The sequence below is a fragment of the Mustela erminea genome, chromosome 16 (genome assembly GCF_009829155.1).
Source record: "Mustela erminea isolate mMusErm1 chromosome 16, mMusErm1.Pri, whole genome shotgun sequence".
NCBI classification, from domain to species: Eukaryota; Metazoa; Chordata; class Mammalia; order Carnivora; family Mustelidae; genus Mustela; species Mustela erminea.
Genome location: NC_045629.1, coordinates 35,512,759 through 35,531,058, shown reverse-complemented (window position 1 = coordinate 35,531,058; position 18,300 = coordinate 35,512,759). Strand labels below are relative to the sequence as shown.

At 35.3% G+C, this 18,300-nt stretch overlaps 1 protein-coding gene across 1 annotated transcript in view; it reads right to left on the bottom strand.

The window, feature by feature from the left end:
* Positions 1-14,314: 14,314 nt before the first annotated feature.
* The window catches only part of RALYL (RALY RNA binding protein like), a 691,528-nt gene continuing 687,542 nt past the window's right edge, over positions 14,315-18,300 (bottom strand). Inside the window, 1 exon segment of the mRNA XM_032316060.1 lies at positions 14,315-14,443. Coding sequence (XP_032171951.1) covers positions 14,426-14,443 — 18 coding nt within the window. The 3' untranslated portion in view covers positions 14,315-14,425.

Genomic DNA, 18,300 nt, shown 5'->3' with positions numbered 1-18,300 from the left:
TGGATGCTAAAGACCATCCTGCCCAAAAATGTTTGGGTCAACCAGGAAATCAAAGAAGATCTTAAACAATTCATGGAAACCAATGAGAATGACAACACATTGGTCCAAAACCTATGGGGTAAGGCAAAGACCGTCCAAAGGGGGAAATACATAGCTATCCAAGCCTCACTCAAAAAAAATAGAAAAATCCCAAATACACAAACTCTCCTTATACCTTAAAGAACTGGAGAATCAACAACAAATGGAGCCTAACCCATGCACCAGAAGAGAACTAATTAAGATTAGGGCAGAGATCAATGAATTAGAAACCCAAAATGAAGCAAAACACATCAACAAAACTAGAAACTTGTTCTCTGAAAGAACTAATAAGATCGATAAACCACAGGCCAGACTTATCCAAAAGAAAAGAGAAAGGACCCAAATTAATAAAATTATGAGTGAAAAGAGAGAGATCACGGCTAATACCAAGGAAATAGAAAATATAATCAGACATTATCTACAGCTATATGCCAATATGTTAATATTATATTATATTAATACATGTTATATATTATATACAATAATACACTATATAACATACATAAAATCTATAATATATAATATATTAATATTAATATGTTAAGCAACCTAGAAGAAATGGATGCATTCCCGGAAACCTAAAACTTCTAAGATAAACAGGAAGAAATTGACAACATGAATAGACCAATATCTAGTGATGAGATTAAAACAGTGATCAAAAACCTCCCAAAGAACAAGAGTCCAGGGCCTCATGGATTCCTCATGGATTCCTCCGTTCCCTTTGTGGGTGGTTCTTCTTCAAATTCAAGTAGTTCCCTCATATGCAAGTGCTGATCAGCACTCAACTCAGTACTTATGGAAGAACTCTGATGATCTCTGGAGTTCTTGTTCTGTGTGGCTCTTCCTTGTTCTGTACATTGTTCTGTAAAAAATCATCTTGGTTTTCCTGACTGTCTAGCTCTATGTCTTCAATTAAAGTACACTAACTCAGGGTTTTGCCTGGGTCCCACCCAACAGCCACCACCTAGAAACTATCTCCACACAGTAAGGTGAGGCAACTGTAGGACTCACCTCATTTGTTTCCTGTGTCTTGGGGATTACTGTGCTTCACTTAGCCATATCCAATGGCTTGAAAGCTGTTGTTTCATGTAATTTGTCAGATTTTTAGTTCCAATCCCTGTTAACTTGCTAGAAGCAGAAGTCTATTCATTTCATTTCTTTTTTTAAAAAAAGATTTTGTTTATTTATTGAGAGAGAGCATGACCAGAAGGAAGGGCAGATGCAGAGGGAGAAGCAGACTCCTCACTGAGTGGGAAGCCTAACAGGGGCTCTATTTCAGTACACTTGGATCATGACCTGAGCCAAAGTCAGAAGCTAACCAACTGAGCCACCCATGTGTCCCAGAAGTCTATTCATTTTAAACAGCATATTTTAATTACAAGCTGGTACAATTTATTTCTTTCTTGACCAAAGGTCATTATCATGGCTCCAGGCCTCTCTTTTCTGCCTGGCTAGTCTTCTCTAACTGTCCCAAGCCAAACCTAGCTTGTACTACTACTATATCTCATTCACTATTGAATCATTACATTACTGCATATGTGTATACATATCTATTTCCCTATCAGACCACAGAATCCTTGCAGGTGAAGACAGTCTAGAGCATCAGTGCCTGAAATTCTTGGTGCTTCATAATAATACATTGAATGAAATAATGAATAGAATGAATGAATATTTGAGTACAAATTATTTTTACCAATAACTTAGCATAGAAATACTTGGAAATTAATATTAGAACTGTTACATAGTATTTTTAAGTTGTTACATACAATTATGTTGTAATACCTGTATTGTTTGGAAGAATAATTTTCATTTCCTTTAATTTTTTTCTTTCTTACTGAATTGTTGGACAGTTTCAAGAAATCTGACCTAAAATAACTCTTAGAAGTACTTTCTATATCAGAGACTGGACTGATTGAATCTTCTCTGACAATTACTTCATTTTTCTTGTATACAAAGTGGACAAATTAGATTTTACTATCATAATGTTTGTGGTTTTGACAGACTAGACATCTCAGAGGTGAAAAATAGGATTTTATTTTATAACTGAACATATTTTTTTGCTGTCCTTGAGTCCATATTTCTTCTTAGCAGCTGAAAACTAATTTTCAATTCTCAAATACTGAGCCCAGTACAAAGGTTTTCCTGCCATATTTAAATATAAGTATTTAACACAGCTGGTCTTACAAATGTCTCACAAGTGGGATTTCTCTCCCCTTCTCTTCCTCAAAGTAGTAGACAAACCAGGCAGAACACGTGTAGATCAGGTATGCCTGGGTGGCTCAGTTGGTTAAGCATCTGCCTTGGGCTGAGGTCATGATCCTGGTGTCCTGGGATTGAGTCTTGCATTGGGCTCCTTGCTCTGTAGGGAGCCTGCTTCTCCTTCTGCCTGCTGCTCCCCCTGCTTGTGCTCCTCCTCTCTCTCTGTCAAATAAATAAAAAAATCTTAAAAAAAAAAAGAGCTGTATAGAAAACCTTAGATAAGTTCAGTGAGAGAGGGAGCAGGGAGTAGAGGAGGCATGCGCATGTACTTGGGCTTACATGTTGCTGTCTCCATTTGGCTTCAAATGTACATACGGTCTGTACTCTTGGCATGGGTAATATGCCATACAGCTTATGTTTGTGGTTTCTGAATGACCTACAGCAGCTTTCTAACATGGAAGATTCTATGAAGCTTCAAACACAAAAGGGGCCCTTCCCTTTGCTCACTGAGTTTGTCTTTGGCTATAATTTGACTCATGCCCCCAGCTAACCTAAGGGCTTTCTCTGAATAAGAAGAATGCTATGCTGACATCAGCCTCCTTGGCAAGATGTTTCAAAAAGTATAAAGAATGGAATAACTTTCTCCTGATCACACACACTTCTTTTGAACGGTTAAGTAGAGCTCCCTGGGGACTGTCCCCGGGAAAGGTGAGAGTTGTGTGGAAGAGGGGTAATAACAGGCTGCTTTGTTCCCTCACTTTTTCAGAATTCCTACTATTGAATTTGTCTTCCTATCCTGACTTCGTATATTAGTACAGATTCTACGAAAATATGTGCCTTTTCAGATCTTTCAGTTTTACATTCTCACACATGTGTCGGTATATGTGGGCCAGAGAAGGTACTTCTTTGAACAAATAACCAAAAGAAAGCACCCAGTCACTGTTTCCAAATATATGCCGATCGAAGGTTTATAGCTTGTCCTGAGGCAGTTGCAAGGAAGGAAAACAGGGCATTTTGTGCAATGATTCCTGTTATTAATCCACTAAAAATAAATACTTACCATTTTGCTTCACATGTAGACCCACTCCTCAATCAGGGCCTTGCAGACTACTGTATTTAAATTACTTGACCCACTGTGGAATCTTCCAAGGAGTTAAAAGACGTTTCACTTCATTGTTCCCTAACACTGGCTAAAATTGTCATTCAGGAATCCTGAGAGGTAACAAAAATGAGTTGAACATTATATAACTGAGCTATCTTGAGGCCTTCCCAGTTGTGAGGTCTTCTGTAATAAATCTGGGTTTTTCAGGAATGAGGATTCAGACTGGTTCATCTCCTTTTTGGCTACTTTTTTGATTTAAGGTTGCAGCTGGAATTCTTTCCTGACAGATTTATTTCAAGTTATCAAACATTTATATCCTTAGCTCTTTTACTTCTTAGGCGTAGAAAGAAAAGCCCTTTTCCTAGAAACCTAATTGGAAAAAGTCCTTATTTTATTTTTGCTTGAGACTATAACTTGAATTCTGCTTTGAATAACCTTTTAGTATTCTTCCATTAGGTAGAGATCTATATGCAACAATTGTTCAATAAATGCTTATTGAGAAAAAAATAAAGAAACATCCTTGCTCAATTTAAGTTACATATAAAACATAAAAATGACAATCCTATGGGCATATGAGAAAAAGGAACTTTAATATTTCATAGCTATCCAAAGTTTTGTAAGGAGTCAACTTTTGTTGATTATGTAGTAAAATGAGTGTTTAATCTAGTTCATTGTATATGATGACTGAGCTTTACTAGTGACATTGATAATAAATCTCGAATTTGACACAATTTCATGTCAGAAACATTTTTGACAACTATAGCATTGAGATTATCGAGAGATTTTTGATAAACCATGTTTTATTCATTGGGTCTGGATTTCTACTGAGTGGTTAGAATTAAGTGTGAAAGGCAACCTTCATCAGCACCTCAAGTGAAGTACATATACAGTTTGTGTTTAAACTAGATATAAAGGAAGAGAATGGGAATGAGAATAGGACTCTTGAAACAGCATCCCTGGACCTGTTATAAATCAGTAAGTACACACACAAGCCCATATATGACTGCTGATCCTTGGGGAGCCAAGGTGTGTGCCATTTTCTCTTTTGGTGATTCATGTCTGGTTTGTGTGGGTTCCTCATCCCTTACAGTGAAGGAGTGCTCTGCTAGTGCAGCCATAGGGGTAAAGTATCACCAGGGATTTTACTCATTAGTTTATGTTTCTGTCAACCTCCTCAGATTATAAATTCTTAAAAACAGAGAATTTTTTTTGTCTTGCGAGCATTTGTGTCAACAGGAAGCACTCAGGAAATGTGTATTGAATGAATGAGTGAATGAATAAACAATTATAAACATTGCTCATCCCAAATCCTAATGAAATGGAGTGCATAGAAAAGCATATGTAACAGACATAGTTTTATTAAATATAAGTCTGGGGTGGGTGGGTGGGAATCTAAGCATTGGAAGCTCCCAGAACAGAAAAGAGATTTTCTAACCAGAGTAGTATGTAAGTCATAATGGATATTATTACATGAATAGTTTCAAGTATTTGTTCAATTCTACTGTGAGAAAGAGAGACTGTGTGTTTGTTTTTGCTATCAATATTTTGCCTACTTGGAAGGAGATAGGAAAAGAGAAATTGGATGTGTATGTTGATTTCAGATTACTTTGGGCTGTAAATGCTGGATTGAGTATTTAGGTAGGGATAAACCATGCCGGTTTTAAAATGTAATTTTTTTTTTTTGAGCAGGAGAGTGATGCGATCATATCTCTGCATCAGAGAGCTTTAGATGACAATGATTTTTATACTATTTAATGGAGAAGGTTGCAGATTAATAAATTGAAAATGTACTGAAATGATAAAGGGCCTTTTTTTTAATGTCAGACTGAGTAACTTGCACTCCATTACCAGTTAGTTGAGCAAGGTAAAAGAGAATGTAATAAAGGTCAGTAAAAATGCATTTGGTTTCTGGGAGTTTCTGATAATAGTTTTGACACTTTTAAAAGATAAAGCTTTTTATATTAACCACAATGAGCTAATCTCATTTGAATTGCTTTGAATCCTACAGTTGTCAAGAAGGAATTTAATGCATAAGTAAAAATATAATTCAGGAAAGCCAAAAAGAAAGCCAGTCTTCTACATAGACTTAGGATAAAATGTAAGACAGTGACAATGGCTACATATTTTTCTCTATTTGTCTATAAAGAATAGATGCTTTCAGCTTTAGAGCCTAACAAACAAAAATCATTAAAAAGTTAATAATACTCTCTCCCAAATGTAAGGCTAAAACTAGATTTTTAATGATATCTAAAAATAACATAAACAGAACACAATGCATAAAGAAAAATTATGACTCCAGAGAGGATTTTTTCTTTAAAGATTCTTTCACTGGAAAACAGAAAATTGACAGCAAAGCTAATCTTAGAGAGATGCTCTTGTTTGTTTGTTTGGAGACGATCAGAGAGAAGTGAAGTTGAGAGGGATGAGTGGCTTTAAATGGGACTTCTTTCTAAACTTTTAAAATTAGTCTGGCTCAAATAGTGGTAATGCAATATGGCAAGGGATCAGAAAACTGTGAAATCCCATAGAGGGCTTTCTTCCAAAAGCTTTCATCTGCAACCTGAAAAGGAGCTATGTATTGAATTACCGGGGCATAGGGAAAGACTTATAGACAGGATCATATTTAGAACGTATATTATGGGCAGATTTCAGGTTATTTGGCATTTTATTTATGACCAAAGTAGTCAAGGCAAGTGAATCTTTCATAGGACTAATCTTACCTATAGACCCCTCTAGGAGTCCAACATTATTATATATAATAATTATATAATTGTATTATGGGTTAGTCAGAAGAGACGACACAAACACATTGCTATAAAGTCCCAGTCTGGCCAAGGATGCAGAATTTATCAGAAAAGAGATGGCTCTACAGGGAGGAGCAGATGCTATGTATCTCCATGCAACTTTTGCATTAATCCTCATCTTCTGTGGGACTGATGATTATGAGGTTTTTCCAAACGTGAGAAAGAATCACAATGATCATTTCACTAGTTTCTGTTATACTCAGAATTATATTACCACTGCTAAAGAATCATACTAACAACTTTCCTGTAAGGTTATCTTGACAAATATCCAACTCCTCGGGTTCCTGAGCCAAAAACCTCATTATCAAGGCCGTATGCTCTTCCAGAAGGAGTCAGTGCTTAGGTGAACTGAAACAAGGTCCCTGCCTGCAGCTGACTGATGTTCAAGAGAAGACTGATTGTCAGGTTTTGTGAATTGTCTATTTATGCCATTTGCCCAGATATCTATTGATGTGTTTAAAGTTTCTTATCATTTTTATCATTTTCTAAATTAAGAATATCAGTTTTAATGTTCAAAAGTTCTTATGGCTTGTTTGAAATTATTAACTTCTAGATGTTCAATATTTTTCTTGTAATAAAACCTTTTCCATGTGAGTTCTTTCTGCTTTTATGCATGGAAAGCTCTTTTCCATCCAGAGAAGAGATAGTGTCAGTGAAGATCTTAAACAGTGAGTTTCAAAAATCTGATTAAAAATATTCATTCTAGAAGTAAATCTTTATTGTGATGAGTAGTGTAAGGAGTGGTGTTAAATAAATAAATAACTATTTAAATAAATAACTATTTGCTTATATTTATTTATTTAAGGTAGTCTCCATGCCCAGTGTGGAGCCCGATGCACGGCTTAAACTCACAACCCTGAGATCAAGACCTGAGCTGAAATCAAGAGTTGGATACTTAACCAACTGAGCCACCCAAGCACCCCAAATTTTATGTATTTTTAAAAGTGCCTAAATAATGGCCTCAGATATATTTATTAAATATTGTTCCATTTTTATCAATATAATAAACACTTATGTTAACTATTAAGTTCTTGTATGTAAGGAGGGTGACCTAGTCAACAATTTATTCGCCATTTTTTCTTTCTTTCCTTCTCTTGTTCTTTGATTTCTTAACACTGGTTTAATTTTTTTTAAAAAGATTTTATTTATTTATTTGACAGACAGAGATCACAAGTAGGCAGAGAGGCAGGCAGAGAGAGAGGAAGGGAAGCAGGTTCCCTGATGAGCACAGAGCCCGATGCGGGGCTCTATCCCAGGACCCTAGGATCATGACCTGAGCCGAAGGCAGAGGCTTTAACCCGCTGAGCCACCCAGGTGCCCCAACACTGGTTTAATTATTATATGATGGCAAGTTCTCCCTCCTTAATTGCTTTCTTTCAAAATTCTTTTATTCATTATTAACTGTATTTGTTTTTTATTTTATTTTTTATTGGTCCAGGTGGAATTTAGAATAAATAAGAGTTCCATCAGAATACAAGCTCCGTGATATTATCATAGCTTTCCTCCTAAGTGTAAGGCACGAGCTGCATGCTGGATGATGAAAAGCTAGACTAATATGCTGGTTTTCTTAAGACCTGTCGTTTAGTCTGGAAGTCAGGCAGTACAACAATAAATAGGTGCACAGAATTACAAGTCAGGAAGTTCAATGACACATGCAACCAAGGTGTTTTGATAAAGAATAATGGGGTCAGGGCAAAGAATGGGGAGACCAGCCTCAGAAGGGCATTTACCCTTAAGCTGGAAACTGGTGAATGAGTGCACAGTGCCCTTACAAGGAGATGGAGGGAGAGCATTCTAGACAGGGGATTAGCAAAGGCGAAGTCCTAGGGCAGTTGGGTGGTTTAGTTGGTTAAGCAACTGCCTTCGGCTCAGGTCATGATCCTGGACTCCCAGGATTGAGTTCCATACAGAACCAGACTCTCTACTCAGTAGGCAGTCTGCTTCTCCCCCTGGCCCTCCCCCTCTCATGCTCTCTTTCTCAAAAAACAAATAAAATCTTAAAAAAAAAAAAAGGCAAATCCCTAAAGTACAAAAGAACTCAATGTATTGAAGAAACAGAAGAGGTAGGAGAGGTCAGCAGAACTAGACATCAGAACCTCATTGGCAATGACAAGATCTTTGGATTTATTCTAATGGCATTGAGACGATATTAAGTTTTTAAATAAAGGTATAACAATTTACACTGACATTTTTGAAAGATGACATTTAGATTGCAGCTACAGGTAGAATAGAAGGAAGAGATAAATTAAGAGATGATTTCTGAAATACTGGAGATGGATTTGAGAAAAGTAGAGGGATTTAGGGTATATTTGGAGGTAGAAACACAAAATACAACAAAATGTGGTAGACTGCAGATGGGAGGTGAGAGAGAAGAAATCTGAGATGACTCCTAACGTTTCTTGATTGAGTAAACAAATAGACAAACATGTCCCTTACAGAGATGGTACTCTAGAAATAGGATCCACTTTAGGTGGAAAAACAAGAGTTAAGTTTGACTCATAAGACATCCAAGTGAAAATGTCCAATGAGAAGTTAGCTGTACAAAAAGAGAGGTCAGGACTGTAAGTATACTCTTGGGACTCATTAGCATATAAAATGGCATTAAAAGCCAAAGGAATGGATGAGATCTTTGAGCCTTAGGGAAAAATGTATATTGAATTAATGTATAAAGAATTGGTTTATTTATAACTTCAAATTTACCATCTAGGAACATCTTGTATCTATTCATATATTCATACCTTTTATTCTATGAATAAAATTTTGCAGTGTGTGCTATGTAACTTTGTACCTTTCTTATCAATTTTATTCTGAAGTATTTTAACATTATAAAGTGGAAGATTTCCACTGTTATTATTTGTGAATTACAAAGCTGTGTAAGTTTTGAATTTTGTTGGATACTTAAATTTTTTTACACTCATAATTAAGCCCGATAGGGTTTCTTCATACTTTCTTGGGCTATGAAGGTTGATAATCACATTCTACCCAAACAAAAAAATGTTCTCATCTTTTCTAATGGTCACACTATTCATTTTCTTCTTTATTGTCCTAATTCTCTCTTCTAGAATGAATTAGAAATATTAGTTTAAATAGTATTCTTATTTTAAATGCAAGTTAAATTGTAATTTTTTTCAGTTGTGAAGTAGAACGTTGTTTTAAGATGCATATTTGCATGTGTGTGTTTGCATGTGTGTACACGCATAGGTGTGTATGCATGTGTGTATGTAAATTTTTGTCATAAAGCCCTACGTGGTCATCAGGAATATTCTGTATTTTGTTGAAATTTTTAGTTAGTATTTTGATTTATTTCAGATTTTTACATCTATATTAATGATATATACATCTATATTAATGATGTATACATATATACACACTATATATATGATATATACATCTATATTAATTAATATAATCTGTATTTTGCTTTTGGATTTTTTTTGGTCAAGTTTTTATGTGAGAACCATGGTAGTTTTCTAAAATGTAAAGAAAAGGACTTAGGCATGCAGTGTTCTTTTTAATTTGCAGTATCTTTTTAAACTTTTTTATTCTTGCCATCTTTATTTAACTATTTCCTAGTATTGTTAACTAGACTAAGGGCCTTGAGAAAAGAAAATGTGTCTATGTTCACCACTACATACCCATTGTCAAGAACACACGGAACATTATAAGGGCTCAACAAATATTTGATGAGTGAATGAGCAGGTTTCTCTCAGTCTGGTCTCAGACCAAACACACATAGTTGTTTCTCAGCCTGCAGGGATTTTTTTTTGAATTTCTTCTTCCTTTATAGTCTACTCAGGACTTAACAGCTTTTAAATTAATTCTTTTAATTCTTTTATCTTTTAATTCTTTTAGTTTTTAAAAATTCTTTTCATCTTTGAGTTAGATCCTACCATTCCTGTGCTCACAACCTTCTGCTGTTTTCCCATCTAAGGCAGCGTAAAACCAGTGAACTCTGAATCACCGCTAAGGCTCCGTAATCTGAAATCTTGGCTTTTCTGTGGCCTCATTTATTTTTCTTTTCCTCGTCTATTCCAGTCCAGCTACCCAGCTCTCCTTGGTTGTTTCTGAACACACCAAGTACATTCCCACCTCAAGGGATTTACTTGCTGTCCCCACCCTCAGGACACATGACTCACCCCCTTACCTCCTCCATATCTTTGCCTGAATGCCATATTACCAAGGAGTCTTCCCTGATCAGCCTATACAAATACCCATATAAAACCTCCCTGCCCTTTTTTCTTCCCTGCTTTGCTTTTTCCTCTGTGTTCATCACCATTACCATTTGCAGTACTTTACATTTGTTGTTAATTGTCTTATTTTGTGTCAGCCCCTAGAAGAGTATTAGCTTTTCAATGACAGGAATTTTAGTCTTTATTATTTATAGCTGGACCGCATATAGCCAGTAACGATGCTTGGCACAGAGTTGGTGCTTAATAAGAAATGATGGAATGAATAAATTATCTGCTCTCTTTCCTTGGAAACTGGAGCTAACAGTATCTATCCTGCAGCTTTCCTGTGTGCATCAGTGACAGTGCATAGAAAGCTGTTAGCTTGGCACATAATAGTTGCTTAGGAAATTATTAAACTTTTTAAAGTAAGGTATAAACCTAGAACACACCCTGCTTTCCAAACATTTATGGAGAGATAACCTGTTATGTATAAGGTAACAGATGTGCAGGATGTAAAAGTAGAGAAGGTACTGTCTTTATTCTTACAGATGCAACCAGATAAATATGGGGACTATTTTGCATGCTCAGTACTCCAAATTCTTTCAGGAATCATAATTAGACTCCTAGAGTGACTCTAAATATCTCAAGGGCTGAAAGGAAGCCTTTTCAATAACAAATAGGATATTCACTTATAAATTTCTCCTCTGCAAAAATGCTTTTAAACATTAGAATAATGCATATTTCTTTCTCTAAATCATATTCTTTTCTAGGAATCTGCACATCTCTAGAAGGCGTAGATCATGAACTTGCAGACTTCTGATGATCCAAAGGTCCAAACCTCTGCCTCTATATATGCTACTTATAATACTCACATCTCTATACAATCAGTATATATGTACCTCTATATCTACTTATGTACAAACATTGAGATATAACTACTTTTATTATGAAACATTAGAAGTCTACAAAAACAACATAGAAAAAATATAATGAGCCCACCAGTATAACTTGGAACTGAGTTTTATCTAACTTTAACATTTGATATCTGTTTGATTCAAAAATGTTTCCTAATAGAGTAAATATCACAGATGTTATTCAATACCCCCCTTCTATTCTCCCTTCTTTTTCTCACCGTAGATAATCCTGAATTTGTTATTTTTCACTATTGCAACTTTTTTTTTTTAACTTTTACGACTACTAAATCCTGGATATAAATCATAGATATGGCTTCCTTAACAATCAGATTCATATTAAAACAAAACAACGCAAAACAAAAATAGAATTAAAATTCTATTTAAAATTCTATTTCATTTAAAATTCTCGATGTCTACCTGCTCTTGAAAAATCAGGACACCTGGCCAGTCTTTTGGATTGGCCATGTTTCTGGATCAGGCAGCCAGCTGGAACTGGGAGATAGCCTGTCCTCATCAGCACAGTTGTATTTAATGTCTACTAAGGGGCTTCATGCCTATTTCTTTCATTTATATTTATCAGGGCTCTGTAGATATTTGCATTTGTAATTTCTGTTCTCTGCACTTCAACCCATTCAAAATAGTTTCCTTCTTATTTATCTTCTGCTTTATTTCTATGTCAATTTATCTTGTTGTGTGTTTCTGCTTTGAATTTTTGTTTAAAAGATGCAAGCAAAATGTGTTCTTTCCCTTTCACATTGTCACCAGTGACTAGTTGACCTAACTTCACAAGTGGTGGGCCTATTTTCCCACATTTTTTTTTTTTTTTTGAGTTGAATGCAGTGAGTAATAACTCTTTCCCTTAGCATTTCTTTTTTAATGGAACTGTTGTCATTTGGAGTTAGAGTCTACACTCCCTTTGTCATCTCTTGAAATTTCCCTTTTAAATTATTACACTAAATCCTCAAGCATTATAATCCCATATAATCTGTACTTTGTTAATCTGGTATATATTTTATTCCATCTTTGTCATCAAAAGGAATTCTGAAGCCAGGATTGGTTAATGAGTTAAGGGAAAAATGCATTTCATACTGCCAGGCCTTTGTGGAGAAAATTAAGTCCAATAACAAATAATTATATATTTTAATTATTCATTTTACTTTGAGAATAGTTAATGAACATCTGGGAAAGTACAATACTCTTAATTTATGATAATGTCAGTTATAAATGCTACACAGTTTATTGAATACTAAGGACAGATAAATGGAAGGTTGGGAAAAAATATCCACATGTGCATTTTCCTAATACACCGTACCTGCAACATTTCCTTTCTAGAGCATCAGACTATCCTAGACAAATGTATTTATTTGGCAGCAAACCAAGAAATCACTCTGCTGATTTTATACAGGTTCTTTTCAGCTTCACAGTTCAATGACAGCAGTCACAAATTCTCAAATACTCATCATGGCCATGGAAAATAGTATACCACATTGTGATTTTCACATTGCTTCGAAAAGCAAGTACATTCCTGATTCAGTCACTAGGTCCTCGTGTGCAAATTTTTAATTTTTTGCTTTCACAATTTTAGTTTTAGGTAACCTTTGCTGGGTAGAATTGCATAATTTTTCATTAGCTTTTACTGGAAACACATAAAGAAAAAGAATGAATTACATAAATAAAATAGAAAAATAAGAAAACATACAAAGGTGATTTTAGATTCTCTTTAGTTTCTTTGGAAAAAGGAGGACTTAATTCCACTAAGTATTCTTGGTGACATTACATGTTGTCTCTCTGCTCTTCATGAGGAGATAGAGCCCTTAGCGGCAGACTTGTCTGACAGCATAAATGCCTCTGTCGAGGTAGTTTTGCTTCCTGTCCTGAAATATTTTCTAAAAATTCTACGGTTGAATGAAAAAAAAATGTGCCTTTTAGAAGTATAAACCAAAATGTGACTTCTGTCAAGAATTGAGGGCTATCTTGCTTTGTGTTATAGAGCAAATTGATGTGGTCCAGAATATATGTCACTCCATGCAAATTGTGGGCATATAAAACATAGAATACACATTTTAGTAAAGTTATGCTACTTTCATTATTGCGCTAATTGTATGGCATTACAGGGACATAGAGAGTAAAACTAAAAATTAAAAACTAAATGCACCCCCAAAGGAAAGAGACACACCAACTTTGTTTTAAAAGAAACGGTATTTATTAAGAAATTATATGCTGAGTTCTCCTACAGTCTGTGAAGATGGTTTCTTCCATTTCCACAGCACATGACAACGGCAAAGAGCATCTGGAAAATACTTGCAATGCTTGGGAATGGAGCGATCCTAGTAATAGGAGATGAAATGAAGTGATATACGCACTATTTAAACTTTCAGAACCAAAGACAAGACAATCTTTTCCTTGCCAATATAGTTTTCAGCTGTATTGGCACTAAAATCTGTCCATGGGATCTCCTACCCAGACTGAAGGATTGGGTAAGGACTGGATCATGTCAGTTGAGTAGAGAATGCTCAATTTAATCACAGGTCAAAGCAACAGAGTCCTTTAGCTATGGAATCACAACTGAAGTATCTGCATTCTTTATTAATAAAAATGGTGCTTATGGGGGGGCAGAAATATAACATTTTCAAGTATTTTATCATTATGATCTGAAGTACTTTAAACTATAAATTAAAAATAAATTATAAAAACTAGCTTACGATGTATCTTTTCTTACATGACATTGTTGGAGATAAGCTTTAAACATAGAATTGCAATATCACCTGACTTTATATATGATCAACAGTAAAACATGCTAATCATAAAAATAGCTTTTACAAATATACATTTGTATACAGTGTCTCCCTTACCATTCATAAATGTCCTTTCACATTTTAAGACTTTTAAGACTTAAAAAAACACAACATAATTAGCAAAGGGGAAAACACATTTACAATCTAAACCATAAAAACTTGACAATCATATAGCTTAAAACATAGAAGAAATGGAATTTCTAAAATTGAACAATACTGTCCATTTCATTTATTTGGGTTTTTTTTTTTTTTAAAATAAATTGAACCAAAGATGCTGCTCTCCAGTAAGAAACCTCCTTTCACATTTCTGGGGGGTGTCACAGTTTCTCTTTTCTGCTTTTGTGGCATCATTCGTTACTTCAAATCACTTTATCTGTAGAAACTGAGAAAAGAAAAAAAAGTATTTTAAAATATTGAGATTTAGGTTTCATTGTTCATAACATGCATATATGTAAGTTGGATTTAAGTTAGAATTCCGGCTGAATCAGGAGATGATTAGAAAAGAACTAAATCTTTAAGAAAAATCCTTTTGAGAACTTTTGAGTTCCTTTTAGATCCTTAAGAAAAATCCCTTAGATCCTTTGTCTTAGAGCCTTTGTTGTAGACAATGCTAAAATTATTTACACTTATAGTATGCTGTAATTAAAAAAAATCCAGTCCATTTATTGCCGGAGATCCGCAATTATTTTGACCAAGAGCTCTTGTCCAAGTCAGAGGAGAAACACTTGAAGCTCTAAGCTAGGGATTTGGGTTGCTTTTGAATTTTTGTGGCTCCTTAGGAGAGTGACCATGGGATATTTTTCCCCTGTAAGAGTCTTTGAACGGTGCAGTCCTAAGCCTAATGTACCTGGGATAGGAGAAAAAGCAGTACAGATCTCTGATCTGAGTTATGTATCCTTGGTTATAAAAAAGAAAGCTAGATGTGAGGCACCTGGGTGGCTCGGTGGTGAAGCCACTGCTTACAGGTCACACATACCTGTATTTCTAAAAATGAAAATGTTACTCAAATGTGTTCTTCATGCAGTTGCAAGAAGTGTTCATGTACATAGAGTCAATTAATCTTCAAAGCACAAAGTTTTGAACTTACAGTACAAAGCAGGCATGCCCACGGTTGTGTAATATAAAGGAAGTTTTATACATTCCCTGTATGCACGTACCCAAAATGATTCATTACCAACGTGAAAATGAAAACCTTAGTAAATACAATTAATTGTACTTGTAGAAGGGTGCAGACATGTGAACACAAGATATAATGAGTTTGGGTTTGAATTGATAACACTTGTATGCAGGGAGGAACTAAAGCTTTTTCTTTATATGATTGCAGTCACCCTCTTCCCTGCAAGGCCTCCATTGATCGCTCTTATTACAGAGGGAACATGCTTAAACTGCTGCAGCAGCTGTGTACATACAGTTTACTAATTATTGTGTTTCTTCAGGTTAAGTTGTGGAGGATGACATTAATTTAGTATATTCTTACACCATCCTGCTTGCCTCAAAAGAAGTAATGAATGGTTGTTTAGCAACTATCTATTTTAAGAAGAAAAAAATGGCCTGCAGATTTTTTTGTGCATATTCCATTATCCCTGGTATGATTTTTCTTTACCCCTCCCTTTGCTCCTTGATTGTAAATGATTACATAAAAATAATTATCCTGGGAAGAAGAAAAGGGGGTTTGAAAATAATTTATTGAAGTCTTACTTCCTTGCCATAAAGCTTCAAAGCATTTGCCTGTTCCTAGTACTAAACAAAAGCTTCATTAACTTTGCATTGTGAAGTAGGTGTTATTAACCATATGGATACAAGTAATGAATATAATTCTCCTTATCTAAAAACAATGGCAAAATATATTCACTATGCTTTCCATAGATCTTCTCGTCCGAGAAAAGGATTGCTTTTGCTTCTAAAGGCACAGGAGAAAGGGGACAACTATGACATTCTTGTTGCCTTTTTTCTTAAGAATGACAGTCATTTAAGGAGCTGATTGGTTTACTATAATGTGAAACTAATTGTGCTTTCCTTGCCTTGAATAGTGGGTAATTTATCTAGTGGCTATATGGGAGCCTGGATGCTTTTAAAACAAATTATCCTGATGATGAATGCTTTTCCAACTCTCAATCTCTCCCATTTCTGAAAAACAACAAAAAGCCACTCAGATGGGCCTGGATTGTACTGAACCAAGCAATTTACTTCTCCTTGACAACGGTAAAAAGGATAGTATTAATCTAAGAGAAAGCACATTTAATTTTAAACCTCATGAATTCATACACACACACACACACATATACATACATACACATACACACGCATATATGTAAGATTGATTTACAACATTATATTAGTTTCAGGTGTACAACACAATAATATACTACAGGGTGATCACCACAATGAATCTAGTTACCATCCGTCACCACACAATTGACCCCCTTCAGCCTTTTTGCCCCCAAGACTCCTTTCCCCCTCTCTAACCACCAATCTATTTTCTGTATCTATGAGCTGTGTTTTGTTTCTTTCTTGTTTGTTATATTCCAAATATAAGTGAGATCACGTGCATGGTATTTGTCTTTCTCTGTCTTATTTCACTTAACATAATACCTTCAAGGTACACTCATGTTGTTGCAAATGGCAAGATTTCCTTCTTTTTTTATGGCTCAATAGCATTGGGTATATCTATATCTATATCTATAGATGTAGATCTAAATTTAGATCTACATCTATAGATATAGATATAAGGTTGTTTCCATTCTTAGCTATTGTAAATAATGCTGCAATGAACATAGGGGAGCCTATAGCTTCCTGAATTAGTGCTTTCATTTTCTTCAGATAAATACCTAGAAGTGGTGTAGCTGGATCACATGGTAATTCTATTTTTAATATTTTGAGGAACCTCCATGTTGTTTTCCACAATGGCTGCACCAATTTATGTCCCTACGAACAGTGCACAAAGCTTTCCTTCCTCTACATCCTCTCCAACACGTGTTCTTTTTCTTTCTGATAATAGCTGTTCTAACAGGTGTGAGGTTATATCTCATGAGGTTCTTATTTGCATTTCCCTGATAATTAGTGATGTTGAAGATCTTTTTATAGGTATAGCAATATGTGGAATAAATACACTTTATTAACAGCTCTACAGAAATCATATTTTTAAAGATATCTTCTGACTTTTTAAAAAGATTTCATGTATTTATTTGAGAGAGAAGAGTGAACAAGCAAGAGAGAGCAAGCACGAGCTGGGGAGGAGCAGAGGGAGAGGGAGAAGCAGACTCTGAGCTGAGCAAGAAGCCAGATGCAGGGCTCCATCTCGAGACCCTGGTATCATGACCTGAACCTAAGGCAGATGCTTAAGCGACTGAGCCACCCAGGTGCCCCAGTCTTCTGACTTTTTAATATCAGAAATGCTTCTTCTTTTTTTTTTTTTCTAATTAAGATTTTTTAAAAAAGATTTCATGTATTTATTTGACAGAGAGAGACACAGTGAGAGAGGGAGCACAAGCAGATGGAGTGAGAGAGGGAGAAGCAGGCCTCCCACTGAGCAGGGAGCCCAATGTCATGCAGGGCTGGATCTCAGGACCTGGGATCATGACCTGAGTGAAGGCAGACACTTATGGACTGAGCCCCCTCTAACTGGAATTTATAACTAATAACTAATTAAAGAAATATAGATAACCTACATTGTTAGATAATACCTCTAAAAGCAAAAAAAAGGTGAAAGAAAATATGTGGAAAACATAGGCTATATAACATTTTACAGAAAGTCAGAGTTTTTGACAGAAATGATGCATATTTGCTGCCATCACTGGTCATGTTTATTGAGTAACTGTTCAGCCATTCACTTTTTATAGACAATGCGACTACATGTGGCTTTTACAAATCCTCTATTACAAATGAGATACAATTCAATTCAAATTTCTAAATAACGCAAACAGATTCATAGCTGCTACTGTTCATTGTAAGTTAAACTTGCCTTCTATTAATAAGCTCTTGGGACCAAAATTACATTATACTTTAAGACTAAAAGAATCATATCACAAAAACCATAAATGGTACAAAAACTTAGATGGCTACTAACTCTCTGAGATGGCTACAAGTGCAGGAAACTGCTCCATTATGTGGTTCTTAGGGGCTTAATAGTCTCCATTCCTGAGTTGATGGTCATTTAGGATGTAGGGGATTTGGGCATGCAGGAAACACAGACAAAGACAAACATGTAGTAGTCCATCAGAAACTTGGAAATAAGACAAG